Source organism: Nannobrachium achirus, assembly GCF_963921795.1.
Source record: "Nannobrachium achirus genome assembly, chromosome: 13".
Classification (NCBI taxonomy): domain Eukaryota; kingdom Metazoa; phylum Chordata; class Actinopteri; order Myctophiformes; family Myctophidae; genus Nannobrachium; species Nannobrachium achirus.
The window spans coordinates 29,689,547-29,702,393 of NC_137833.1; the positions used below are offsets into that span (position 1 = coordinate 29,689,547).

The 12,847-nt window shown below is 39.0% G+C and overlaps 1 protein-coding gene across 3 annotated transcripts; it reads left to right on the forward strand.

Annotated features, from left to right (window-relative positions):
- Window positions 1-1,570: 1,570 nt before the first annotated feature.
- LOC308297603 (non-structural maintenance of chromosomes element 4 homolog A-like) lies at window positions 1,571-9,381 on the forward strand. Of its 3 annotated transcripts, none has more exons than XM_080741108.1 (12): window positions 1,571-1,622; window positions 2,032-2,091; window positions 4,036-4,176; window positions 4,289-4,369; window positions 4,885-5,015; window positions 5,428-5,579; window positions 5,870-5,969; window positions 6,385-6,475; window positions 6,557-6,651; window positions 6,769-6,817; window positions 8,407-8,495; window positions 9,056-9,381. In XM_080741108.1, exons 3-12 carry the CDS (start codon window positions 4,038-4,040, stop codon window positions 9,116-9,118), a joined length of 990 nt encoding a protein of 329 aa, XP_080597234.1. In that variant the 5' UTR covers window positions 1,571-1,622; window positions 2,032-2,091; window positions 4,036-4,037; the 3' UTR covers window positions 9,119-9,381. The 3 variants fall into 3 exon arrangements, with proteins under 3 accessions (XP_080597234.1, XP_080597236.1, XP_080597235.1); XM_080741109.1 differs by lacking the exon at window positions 1,571-1,622 and adding an exon at window positions 1,720-1,789; XM_080741110.1 differs by lacking the exon at window positions 2,032-2,091 and having other exon boundaries at window positions 1,579-1,622.
- Window positions 9,382-12,847: the final 3,466 nt, after the last annotated feature.

Below are 12,847 nucleotides of genomic sequence, written 5' to 3' on the forward strand. Positions count from 1 at the left end.
TAAGACAAATTATATACAGTATGTAACCAAGTATACTGTATCTGGGAGTAAACACGGTGGAAATGTATGCTTTATTATTGTTGGCATTACTATGGGCGGAAGAGACCAAACCTGATTCAAGCTCAATCCTTAAAAGTAAAATGTCCTTCAAGTCAAAGTGTCAGGAAGATTTATTGTATTAAGTTCTTAAGTGCACAACATAATACTTCAGAAATTATCTATCTATTGAGATAAAAGGTATGGTCGGAGCTGTGGGTACATTGGCCAGGGAACATTTTAATTTGTACCCAAGGCACACCAAAGTTATAATGTATGTCAATATAAACCTGCATTCATATCTAGGTAAAGAGACTGCTATAGGCTGAAATCAAGAAAAGTGGATGAAATCAGATTAGAATATACATTATTGGAAACAAACAATATGGGAGGATAAGTCATAATCATTCATTCATATCTGTGACCTCACCTGACCACTGCAAGAGAAGCCTGTGTGTAACATAGCCTTATTATAAACTGTCCCAAAGGGAAAGGAGAGTACATGCCCCACCCCACCTCTCCGACCTCCTCGAGCCACATGTCCCGACTCGTTCCCTCAGGTCCAGTGAGGCTGATCTAGAGGTCCCCAGAGGGTTCACAGGGCCTTCTCTGTTGCTGCCCCCAACCCCCCACCCTCTGGAACGAACTCCCCAAACGCATCAGAGACACCGCCTCCCTCCCTACCTTTAAAACAGCCCTGAAAACCACCTGTTTATAATTCAAGGATGATGTCCATGATCACAACACCAGAGGCAGCTCCACTAATCATGTTCAACCTAGATTTAACACTATAAAAGGCTCTAATTTGTTCTCCAGCTATACCACCAACATGTGGAACGCCCTTCCACAAGCCTTAAAGGAGTGCAAATCCCTATAGCCACCTTCAAAATTGGTCTGAAAAGTCACCTTCAAGTGGCTGCTACTCAAGACTTGTAAATAGACTAAGCCCCCATGTTTCCACCCCCCCCTTTTTTCCCAAATTTTCTGCTTTTGTAATTGATGTTATCCTATGCAAAGTACTCTGTTCTATCCATATGTCTTTCAATGTTTTATGAGATACATAAAGTAGTTCCTGTGTAAATAAGCCGTAAAGCTTACTAGGATCTCCTTTTAGTTGATCTTGTACCAGTGATTTGTGCTGTAATTAAACTGTACTTTTTCCTATTGCAAACTTCTAATAAATTCTTCAATCAATCAATCAATCAATCAATCAGCTCATAGATCTGCTATTAAAAGATTTTGAAAACTTGAAATGGGACAATTCTGCCTAATGAGTTATTTACTTTTACTTTTGGTATGATATATATTTTGATACGAATACCTAAGTACTTTTATTCAAGTGCATTTTGATTACCAGACTAGTTGTAACAGAGTATTTCTGCATTGCAGTATTTGATACTTTTACATAAAAACATTGGAGTATCTTTTACACCACTGCACTGAACAGAAGGTGGCGGTAATGCAACAGTAACCTGTGGATCCAACTGACATAACATGAGAAGAAAAATACGTTACTTCAACACTTCCGGTTGATGAGATCAGCATCAGCAGCAGCTGCGTGCATACTCTATGGCTGCGTGAAGAAGGTAAACATATTTATAATCAAAAATATGTATTTGACAACAAAAGACACCGTGCGTCTATTACTAAGTATAATTAAAGGTTTTAGTCGATAACTTAGAATTAGATCATGGTTGGTTCACTTCCTGGCAAAGCATCTTCTCCTCCATTCTGCAGAAAACACTATTAAAAAGTAAAAGTTTCATCATTAAAAAAATACGACGGTCGTTGTCTAGCTATTGTGTACTTTGAGAGAAACAATATCACTATTAGCTTAAGCAAACCTAAAGCAGATTTCAAGATAATACCTTATGTATCAGTTTGTTTCGCGTGTTTCGGTTTGCAAGCATTTGGGTTTCCAGATTCAGGAAGAGGAACTGAACTGAACTGCCCGCGCTGCTTATTGCAACTGATTTCTTTTTTCTTTTTTTGTAGGACTACATTTTGGCACACACTATAAACGAGTAGTTTAAAGAAGTACTGTACAACTTTGAGGTGAGTTTCCAATGCTTTTACTTACGCCACTATATCTATGATATCGGAGTCAAATATTGAACTTTTACTCCACTTGTAAGCCTATGTTACTAGTTACTTTGTAGATTGATTATTATTACAAAACATAATTAACCACTTAAGCCCATATAGTGTGTGCCACTGCCAACGGTGACGCAATTGTAGTCATTAGCGGCCATCTTTTGGGTAAAAACACAGGTGTTTCAATTGTTTGATTGCATAGAACTAATACTTTACTCCAATCAGAACACCTGTGTAAGGCTGTGTTGATCTGCCATTTTCAAAATATTTTTTGCGACCGTAGTTCGATGAGGGGCGAAACAGTTTTTGTTATTTTCGGACCAGACGGCGGGGTTTTCCGGTTTTGCCAAGGAATACGGAGGTAGAGGAACATAGCGTTAGGGAGAACTCCACTAACGCTATGGACCAGAGCTACTTTTCCCCCAAACATGTCTCTTGAGGCAGCGGGTGTCGCACCAAATTCTGGGCCCTGGGTACAAGAATTCACTGCGGGCCCCCCTGAGAATGTTCTTCATAGGGGGAGGGGGGTTTAACCCATTTAGTCTGGGAAGGCATTATTAAGCATTATTTTGTGCGTTAACTATTGAAAAGTAGCAGATATACACAGTGGTGGTTTGGGATTTTCTTTTCCGGGCGGATGGTCATTTATTGACGTCACGTGCACACGCGTGCACGCGCATCTAGAGGCTATTTACATAGAAAGGATGTCAGCAGATCTAATGGTGGGAAAACAATAGTTTTCTAGTCTTAATTACATTTGCATTGTTACTTAAGATTTTATGTTCTACTTTCTTTTAATTTATTTAGAAAATACAGCGCTGCAGTAGGCTAGAGAAACAAAGTTTGCCTTGAACGAATCTCAAACACTAAACCACAGTAATGGAGCCATGTATTAGGGGACACACACATCGACACATGCACATGCAGTCACATCTGGAAACCTAGGTGTTAAAGTAGGCTATATCCAGAGCCTTCTACCTTCGGAGAGTTGCGTCACTCCCGTTCACTTCATGGGGCCAGGTCTTCTACGCACACATCTATTGGCATATAGTGACAAACGGCGAACCGGAAGTTTACAGAATGCATTGAAGTCTATGAGGTGTAAAGTGACAATGAACCACGTGACCAGCGCTGTTTCTGACCCCGCAGTGGCAGAACTCTCTGATTAGACGACTCTGGCTATATCCATATGAATAGAGGGGGCTTGAGGACACTCACAAATTCACCACTAGAAACCTGTTATGCAAAGTACTAAGTAGTAGCCACTGATTAAAGTATAGCTTGTAGTTATCGCGGGGTGGGGGGTTGTCGCGGCTCTCGCGGGGGGGTATGCACGCGTTTACACGCTCGTGCACCGTTCGGTGCCGTCCGTGCGTCCGTGTGGGAATTTTCTGACCACACGGCGTCCGGCCTCCAAAGCACTACTGGATATACAAGCTCACCGCACGGCAGCGCTGCGAGCTTGTAGATCTGCTATTTTTGAAAAGTTGTCAAGTCTTTGAATATTTCAAATCCTTATGAGGTTTTTGGAAAAACCTATGTTTCTATGTCAGTGGTGCTCAAAACGTTTTCATGTCAAGGACCCCCAAAATGATATGTATTTGGCCAGGGACCCCCATCTCAAAATATTTAGTTCCAAGGACCCCCCAGAAGCAAAGTTTGAGTTACAAATGTTCGCTTAAAAAATAACATGTTTCAAAGATTTGCACACATTTTCACGACATTTCAAAAATAGCAGATCTACAAGCTCGCAGTGCGGCACTCAGTGCCATGCTGTGAGCTTATAGATCTGCTATTTTTCAATAGCTAAAGTGTAAAATAATTCCAGGCCCCTCCACCTTGGGCCCTAGTAACTCAGTCCCACTCCCCTCCCCCCCCACACCCCTGTGACGCCCCTGGATACAGACATGAGACGAGCAAAGCGAGGAGGAGGGGCCACACCTCGGCAGAATGGCAACGCTGGCTTAATGGAGGAGGAGGAGGATGATCCTGCCCTGAGGAGAGAAATACGGAGCAAGTACAGGGAGCTTATAAACTCGGTCCAACGTGAGTATGACTGAGGGCAGTGGAGTATGCTGTAATTGATATTTAATATTGTGCTCCTTGCTTTGACAGTTTCTACTTTGTTGCATGTTGTTTGATACACTGTCTCTTACAGAGGACAGAGAAGAATTGCTGAGTCCTGCCAATAACAAATTGAATGAGGTTTTGGATGAGGCAAACAAACTTTTTAAAGATGGTAGGTGCAATGCAACTGCTCTCTATGTACTCTTGGACAAAGTCTACTGGTGGGGTGAGAATTAAGACTGTGGTATGGCTGTTAAAACTTAAGACTTAGAAACTCTCACCTCTGTGCATAACTGTAGTCCAAGGTTTCCTGAAGTTGGCATTCTGAGTTCTGTGGCGTTTCATTTATCTGTATAGCTTCATTTGATTGGCTCAGCAGCATATTTGAATTAGAAACAAATGACACCTTTATGAGTGTTACCAATTCAAATCTGCTGCTGAGCTGATAAAATAAAGCTATGGGAAAATGGACTGGAACAGTAAAATGCGGGACTCTTGTCTTCTAAAGTTTTTCACAGAGCCTATACTGTTAACTATTTTTTTTAACCATATTCGGTGATATACCCTTAACGCACAGTAAACATTTTTCATTGTACATGTGTCACACTGCACTCCCTGTATATGGGGGAAAAATTTAAACATATTTCAGGTCAATATTGGTGGTTCTCATGAGTTGTTCCTTGGCAGTCCGTCAGGCTCGAGAAGCAGCTCTGGATACCCAGCTACTGGTGGTGACCACAGACCTCTGTAAAGAGAAGGCCAGCCAGCTGTTTGTGGAGGGCAATGCCTTTGACCCGTCTGCCTTCGCTGTGCACCTCGTGAGTCTAATGAGTTAAAATCTGAAATGGATCATTTCACTAATGTGTACATTTCACATGTAGGCCTGTCACAATTATTGCTTATTCGTCTAATCGCAATTATTTGACATAATCACTATTATTTTTTTCATAATGGACAAGTCGTGAGCTTGTGGTTCGCTATTTCCACTATTAATGTTCTTTTTTTTAGATTAAATATAAATGTGTCAAATATGTCAGTTATTTCTTTGTATATTTAGGTTATGTGTCATATCTGCCCTGTGCAACTTCAAAGCCTAAAAGCCAATCAGAATTGTAATTGTCAACGACAAAAACCCAAAATGTCATAATCGGGATGGCCTTATTCATATGCCCATTGTTCACACATAACCGTGCTGGTTACATGTCTATCATTATCGTCTCTATATGACAGCTTAACTTCATGGGCCTTAACCGACTGGAGAATGAGGACGAGGATGAGGAGAACGGTGTAGCAGCAGATGGCTACCTGCCCCAAGACGCCTGGCATAGGGTGGCCAAGAGAGCACAGTGCTGTTTCAAGACGGCTCCAACCTTTCATTACATGTGAGTGGCTGGCTGATCACTTCACCTGCTATTGTTACCTTTTATTTACCTAGAGTATCTACTGTAGTTGGGGCTGACTGTTTTATACATTGCCTACCGAGTAACTTAACTTTGTGGATTCCTGAAGAAATTCATTATGTATTTATTGGCAAATTAAAATATCTCCCAATACTTTATAACTTTTAGTGTGTAAACTAAAGGCAATATCAGACAGGATGGGACTATTTTACAAAAAATCATGAATGCAGTTCTTCTATTGCACTTTGATTCCATTGTTTTGTTTCTGGTAGGATGGGCTCATTCCTTGCAGAGCCCCCTCCTCCAAAGCAAAGGGTGGAGCGCCAGAGGAAGGCACCCACTAAGGCAGCCCAACGGATCATGCCAACTCAGGTAGATTTGTTTCTTCTTTTTTGGGGTAATTTAACCAACTGTGTGAGCAACTCTGGGCAAGGTCTATAACATTGCTTACAACATTATCTGATTTGCTAATACTAGGGGTGTCATGATTCTCCAAATCTATGACTTTCCATTTTATACAAACAGGATGCCAGGTAAATGGCAAACCTAGCATTTGTCTATTAACAACATGCTCAAAGTGTTTTGAATACATAAAATATATAAAGTCACTTTGTTTCACATACATTGGTTTTTTAACATTAAAATTAGTTTATTTTCAGTAAAGTAAATTACTTACAGCTTTGTGGGAATGTCCAGTAAGATTGCATTTGTATGTCCTGTCGGATTGATATACTGTATATTCAAGTCTGCAATGTTAATGCATGTTATACATTTTCTTGTCTTCAAGTTAAAAAAAATGGAAGAGTCTCACCAAGAAGCTACGGAGAAGGAAGTGGAGAGGATTCTGGGATATTTGACCACTTACCATGCGGAAGATCGTGAGTTTTAACTCTACAACAAGAATAATAACCGAGTTTCAAACCGACAAATATCTGATCTTGTCTTTCTTTCATTTGCAGCAACTTCCCCCATTTCCTATTATGAGTTTGTCGTTGATCCACTCTCATTTTCACATACTGTGGAAAACATGTTCCACACGTCATTCCTCCTCAGGGTGAGTCATCTATTTAAATATTCACATTTTAATTCTTCCTGTTACCTGTCCTGCATAGCTCTGAATAATTAGAGTTCTTGAGGGGGCTGTACATTAATTAGCACGTTTATTTTGCAGGATGGTATGGCAAGGATGTACCTGGACGCAAACAAGTTGCCCTGTATAGGTGAGACTGCTGTTTGTCAGATCAATAAGAATGAATAAATCTATACATATCTATAGATAAAGTAAATAATACAGAATTAATGGAAATACAATCCTTTTAAGAGTTGCACAGCAAATCAGTACAGTAACGCACAGTGTCAAACACAATTGAATTGATATTCTTTCAGTTACTATTGTACAATGATACAAGGCAATTACATTAATATTCATAGGTTAAGACCCTGTTTGCCTTCTCTTGCTATGCTTGTCAGGCTTTAAACCCCATTTTTCAATGATTGATTCCAAAGGAAACCTGCGAGTAATGGGCAGTCATTAGTTGGATTCAACATTCTCCAAATTAGATGCACTTCTGAGAATATTGTTCTGTATTTTTTTTGTATGAATTGCCCAGTCTGAATTACAGGGTCAAAAGATAGTCATTGACCTTCCTTGTGGTCAAATATGCTCAATGGCTTTTAAAATTAATTCATTTGTGTCAGTTAAAGTAGAACACTTTGCACCAAGGTTTCTAAATCTATTTCCCAGCCACTTGACCCAAATAGATTTGTGTTCTTAACCTCTTACCAGGATAGTTCAACCCCACGGATTATTAATATTGCTTAACTCATTGATTGCCAGCCTATCACCACTAGAGGGCGCCCAGTGACCAGATAATAATAGAGATATGCTGGTAATGCATGCCCAAGCCCTGGAGCCATGACTTGCCTGAACACTTTCCTTTGTGCATGTACAGGAAGAGGATGAAGTTAGCTTGAAGTTAGCTATTGGCTACCAAGCATTTTAGAAGCCTTATTTTCGTCAACTTAGCCATGATTAAACCTTGCACACCTCATGCATGGGAAAAAAACAGAAGAATGAGCTCTAAAAAATCCAATGCAATCCTGGATTGCATTGGAGTGGATTTGTGCAGTTTGTTCACAGCTTTCAAACAAAAAAATCCGATTGGAAATCCGTTCAGGCATTCTTGAGATAATCGCCATTATGTTTTACATGTAATGTAAACAAAAATGGCTGCCCTGTATGTTAGATGGGGTTGTATGGGGGTGGAACATGCAAAATCGCGATTGAAATCATGTTCACCAGATTTGATGGGGTCCAAAAAAAAAAAAAAAGAAAAAAAATCAAAAAAAATCTTTTCAATTTTTTTTTTTTTTTTTTTTTTTTTTTTTTAAAGCCGAACTTGTTCGGGATCGGCACTCTACGATAGGCTAATAAAGCCGAACTAGTTCGGGATTGGCACTCAAAGAGTTAAGAGCTGATAGTAATTCACTAAACGTGTGTTTGCCAGTCCATGCAATGAAAACCGGGAACGAGTTGGTAATGCATGCTCCGCCCGTTGTGCAATACTCCTGTTATCTGATGTACTCATTCTACCTGTTGTAAATTTGTTCGCTTCTCTGAAAACATTGGTCCGATCTGCACTGCACACCCCCAGTTGATGTGGGGGACATGCCAAGTCTGAGGCTGTTTGGTCGGAATGCGCCAGATTTATGCCTGGGATAGACCAAAAGATTTTGTGAATTTGTGTGTGTGTGTGTGTGTGTGTGTGTGTGTGTGTGTGTGTGTGTGTGTGTGTGTGTGTGTTTTCAGCTCCTGTGGCATCAAGGGAAGAAGGTGACAAAGGAGAGTCTGCCCTCCGTAAACAATGCATCATGTCCATCAGCATGCAGAGCTGGAAGGTGAGCAACTGTGTGGGCCATGATGGGCCATTTCAAGAATATAATCGCTGCTCTAGTGTCACTGTGGCATAAACAAAATAATTGGTTATAGACCGTTTTCCTGAGCACCGCCTTGTAGAGGGCACCGTCGCCTTTGCTGCTGTCAATAGGAATTTTAAGGTGCGCATTTCTACTACAGCGACGGCTGCAGGTTGATCTATTGAGCGCTGATCATTTCCGGTTGCCGTTGTCATCTGCCGTTGCAGTGCAAAGCTTAAATAGCATATTAGTCACACTGCTGCTACAGACTGAGGTCTGCTGTTATTGACACCACAGCAATGGCGGCGGCGCCCTCTACAGGGTGGCTGGTCTATTATAAAGATCCATAGCATAGTATGTATTCATTAGCATAAAGAGTCATTGTATAGTATCCATTTGTATGTTCTACTCTAGAGCTGGTCTAATTGCTATCATAATTCAATTCTGTTTCAGTTGAACCTGAACGGTCAATCCTCACATTTGGTGTTACATCAAATTTTTGTAACAACAAACAGTAATTTTCAATTTATTATCTTTCCTAGGAAATTGTGGAGACGTTTGAAATCACAGCGCCCATGATCCCCACAAATAGTATTGCAGAGTGATGTGTGTTTTTTTTTTTTTTTTTGGGGGGGCTGGGCAAAAAAGATGACTTAATCTTTCTATTGTAAAATAATAAATGTTTTGGTGTACAAAAATAGTGAAAGTAACTGATCTACAAGCTCATAATGCATAGCATCGCAATGCATTGTGAGCTTGTAGATATATTATCTATTTTCACTATTTTCTTTAAGGTATAATGGTTCATTTAAAGGAATAGTTCAACCCTAAAATGACTTTTTTCTATTGATTACTCATGCCATGGAGACTTGCGTTCAATAATATTTTTTTGCCTTTGTCTTATTAGACAATTTGATTACAATAAATTCACCCCCATTGTTTACGGATGGGGGTCACATCAGGAATCAATGGGGGTGAATTTATTGTAATCAGATTGTCTTAGGAATGCGACAAATGCAAAAAAATATTATTGAATTCAAGTCTCTATGGCATGAGTAATCAATAGGAAAAAAAAGTCATTTTGGGGATGAGCTACTCCTTAACGTTTGAGTTATTTGCGTATTTTATTAATATTTCTTTAATTTGTTTTTCTTATTTCATTTAAAAATAATAAAGAAGTACTGTACGTAAGTACAATTGTAAGGTATTATTTTATTACTATTTCTTCATACTACCTCCCCCACTACATCTCATTGGCAAATATTGTACAAATTACTCCACTACAATTATTTGAAAGCTATAGTTACTACTTAATTAATGATGATGTTATTGATAAACATTTACGTTTGCTACTTTTGTACTTTGACTTCACTAAGATATTGGATATATACTGTATGAGACTTTTAACTTGTAAAAGAGTATTTATATTGTGGCATTGCTGGGAAAAAGAATCAGACTCTTTACTTATTCCACCACTGCTCCTGAGCAGTAGCTCCGGAGTTCGAGCTGCCGCTTTGGAATTTGAAGGTTCCTGGTTCGATACCCCGCTCCGTCTCCGTGCCAAAGTGCTGTTGAGCAAACACTGAACCTTAGCTGTGTCAAATGAGCTGGTGTCACTGTGTGAATGCGGAAATGTAATGCATATTGTAAAGTGCTTTGGATAATGCACACTTTTGTCATCAATCCTATTCTCTGAACTTAAATTTCACGAGTTCTTACCTAAAACATTTAAAGCAAGCAATAATACTGCCACTGTATTCTACTACTTTTAATTCAGTGTTGGTGTGCATTTAACCGATGGCATAAACCATTAATCTATATCCTAAATGGTATCCCTGATCAAAATCTATGTGGAAATACTGCGTTCGCACTTCGCATGAGAGACGGGCATTATGCTTATTCCCATGTCAGCACAGATTGCCGTATATTGATCTCTTCAATTGGTTTATGAATCTGTGTGGGACTTTCTGTCTGAACTGTGTAGCTGTCTTTTTTTCTTTGTCATGGTTAAGTACTGTTTGTATCCAAAATATGCAATGGGCCTACTAACAGGCTTTTAAGACACATTTGTGGTTGTGGCTCTGCATGGCTGGAAATGAACTGGGGAGGTGGGGAGATGCCTTTGTGGATATCACTAAGGATTTTCTACAGAACATGAATGCATTAAAAGTGTTTAATAAACAACACATTGAAATACATTTTTGATTAGTCATTGAAATTCTTTTTTTTTTTTAAACAAAGTGACCATGCAACTGATGTTGGGTTCAAATTAACGTTTTGGTATCAAATATAGCCTGCCTACTATTAACTCTAGATCAATGTGTCAATCATTATATATAGGCTATTATTGGATTAACATTTGATTAATGTAGCCTAACATTTGATTAATGTAGCCTACTAAACAAATCAACGTCAACGAATGAACCAGCGCCACCTGCTGGTGTGGATTGCGCAATGCTTCGCTGTGCTGTTTGATTGGTGTCAGGAGTTTAGTGGACACAGGTGCAGCTCTGGCCTAATCATCTGCTGAGACTGCAAGGTACTGTATCCTAAACCCAACATATTCCCATGAAACAGTAATTTACGTAATATGTAGTTTTAAGTATACTAATTGTAATGTATGGCATTGCTTTGATTCATGTTTACATTCGAGGTTACATACATTCCCTAAACTAACTTCAGACTGTAAAAATCAGACTGTAAAAATGCCAAACAGTTAATTTGCTAGCTTACATAGAAACGCAGCTACTACCTGCAGCTAACAGTAGTTGAAAAGGTACTCCAATGTTTTACGTAAGTAAAAGTATCGTTACTGCAATATTTAAATACTTCGTTACTAGTAAATGTCCACTTAGTAAAAGTAGCTACAAAACGTTTGAAAATAGCATGATTATCTACAAACTTGCAACACGTGGTTTCAAACAGCCTACGTATAAAATGGGCCTAAAGTGGTTAAATGTATGTTTTTAGAATATAATGTATATTTTCAAAGTAACTATTACATTTTTCAAATTGTAGGGAAGTATATAGGCTATATTTGCCTATGAGATACAGTGGAGTAGAAGTAAACCTAGAAGTACCTAACCCTAACCTCAGTAAAACTATGCCTAAACCTAACCCTAACCTGTAACCTCAGTAAAACTAGGCCTAAACCTAACCCCAAACTCAGTAAAACTAGGCCTAACCCTAACCAAAAGTAGGACTAATGAGATGTAGGACTTATGGGCAGTCCTGATATGCGAGTACTTTTTCCCACCACTGTTGAATGAATATGTATTATTTTTTGCAAAAAAAAAATTAACAGTATTGTTCCATACTAAAGGAGTAGCCTAAGTTAGGTGAGATGGACGAAAAAGTATGTGAGATGTAGGCCTATTCTTAAACAGCAGAATATTAAACTGCTTTCAGACATATGACCTTAAAATTGTGTTGCACATTGAAAACACATTCTAATGTCTATTAGATTCCACAACTTTGTTTAATGTTTTGTCATCTTTTCAATCTGCTTATCATTCATAGGCTATGGATAACTGCAGGCCATAGGCTATATGCTATGCTTGCACTAGAGAGGCAAGAAGAAGTAGATTAGCATCAGATTATTTAATGGGTGGAATAACAAATATATTCTTCCAGTTTTTAAACAATGACAGCCCTTAAAGAAGACAACCAGCCATTGTTAGTTTGGGGCTTTTAAGCCGTGACATCATTTTGTAGGCAGAGGAGAATCTGCCCCCAGAGCATTTTCTGTCCCTCGCTATTTCAAAAAACAACGACTAAAAAATAACGACTAAAGTATCATTCTAACACTTTCCTTTCAATAACAAAGAGAAGAAAAATGTGTAAATAGTAAAAATAGCAAAAAGATTCACGGAAACTGGGGGCAGAAATTCTCCTCTGCCTACAAAATGATGTCATACTTAACAGCCCCTTAGCCTAAGTTTGAATTATTTAAATAAGGCTGGAGTGGAAAATATGTAAAAAAGTGCACATGGTTCATAATTCAAAGCAACCCGTTGTACCAGCTTCTTCCCAAATGTGGTGGCACTCCAACAGCAGAATAGCATTCATTGCAACAATGTACTGCCAGAAACCTTCTGTACTTTCTACAGACATCCAGCTCTGTACATAACTTGTCTATTAATAATAATATTGTGTAAAACAAGCTGTACAGTACAACATTGTCCTCTGCAGTACCATTGCAATGTTTTTATCATGTTGTCGGTGCAATAATATGATAAATGCAATAATAGTCACCAGTCCATCGACACGTTGTTTGCAGTTGGGAGAAAAGTAAAGCAACAGTTTGTCAACACAAGAAACCCTGACTGGAAATT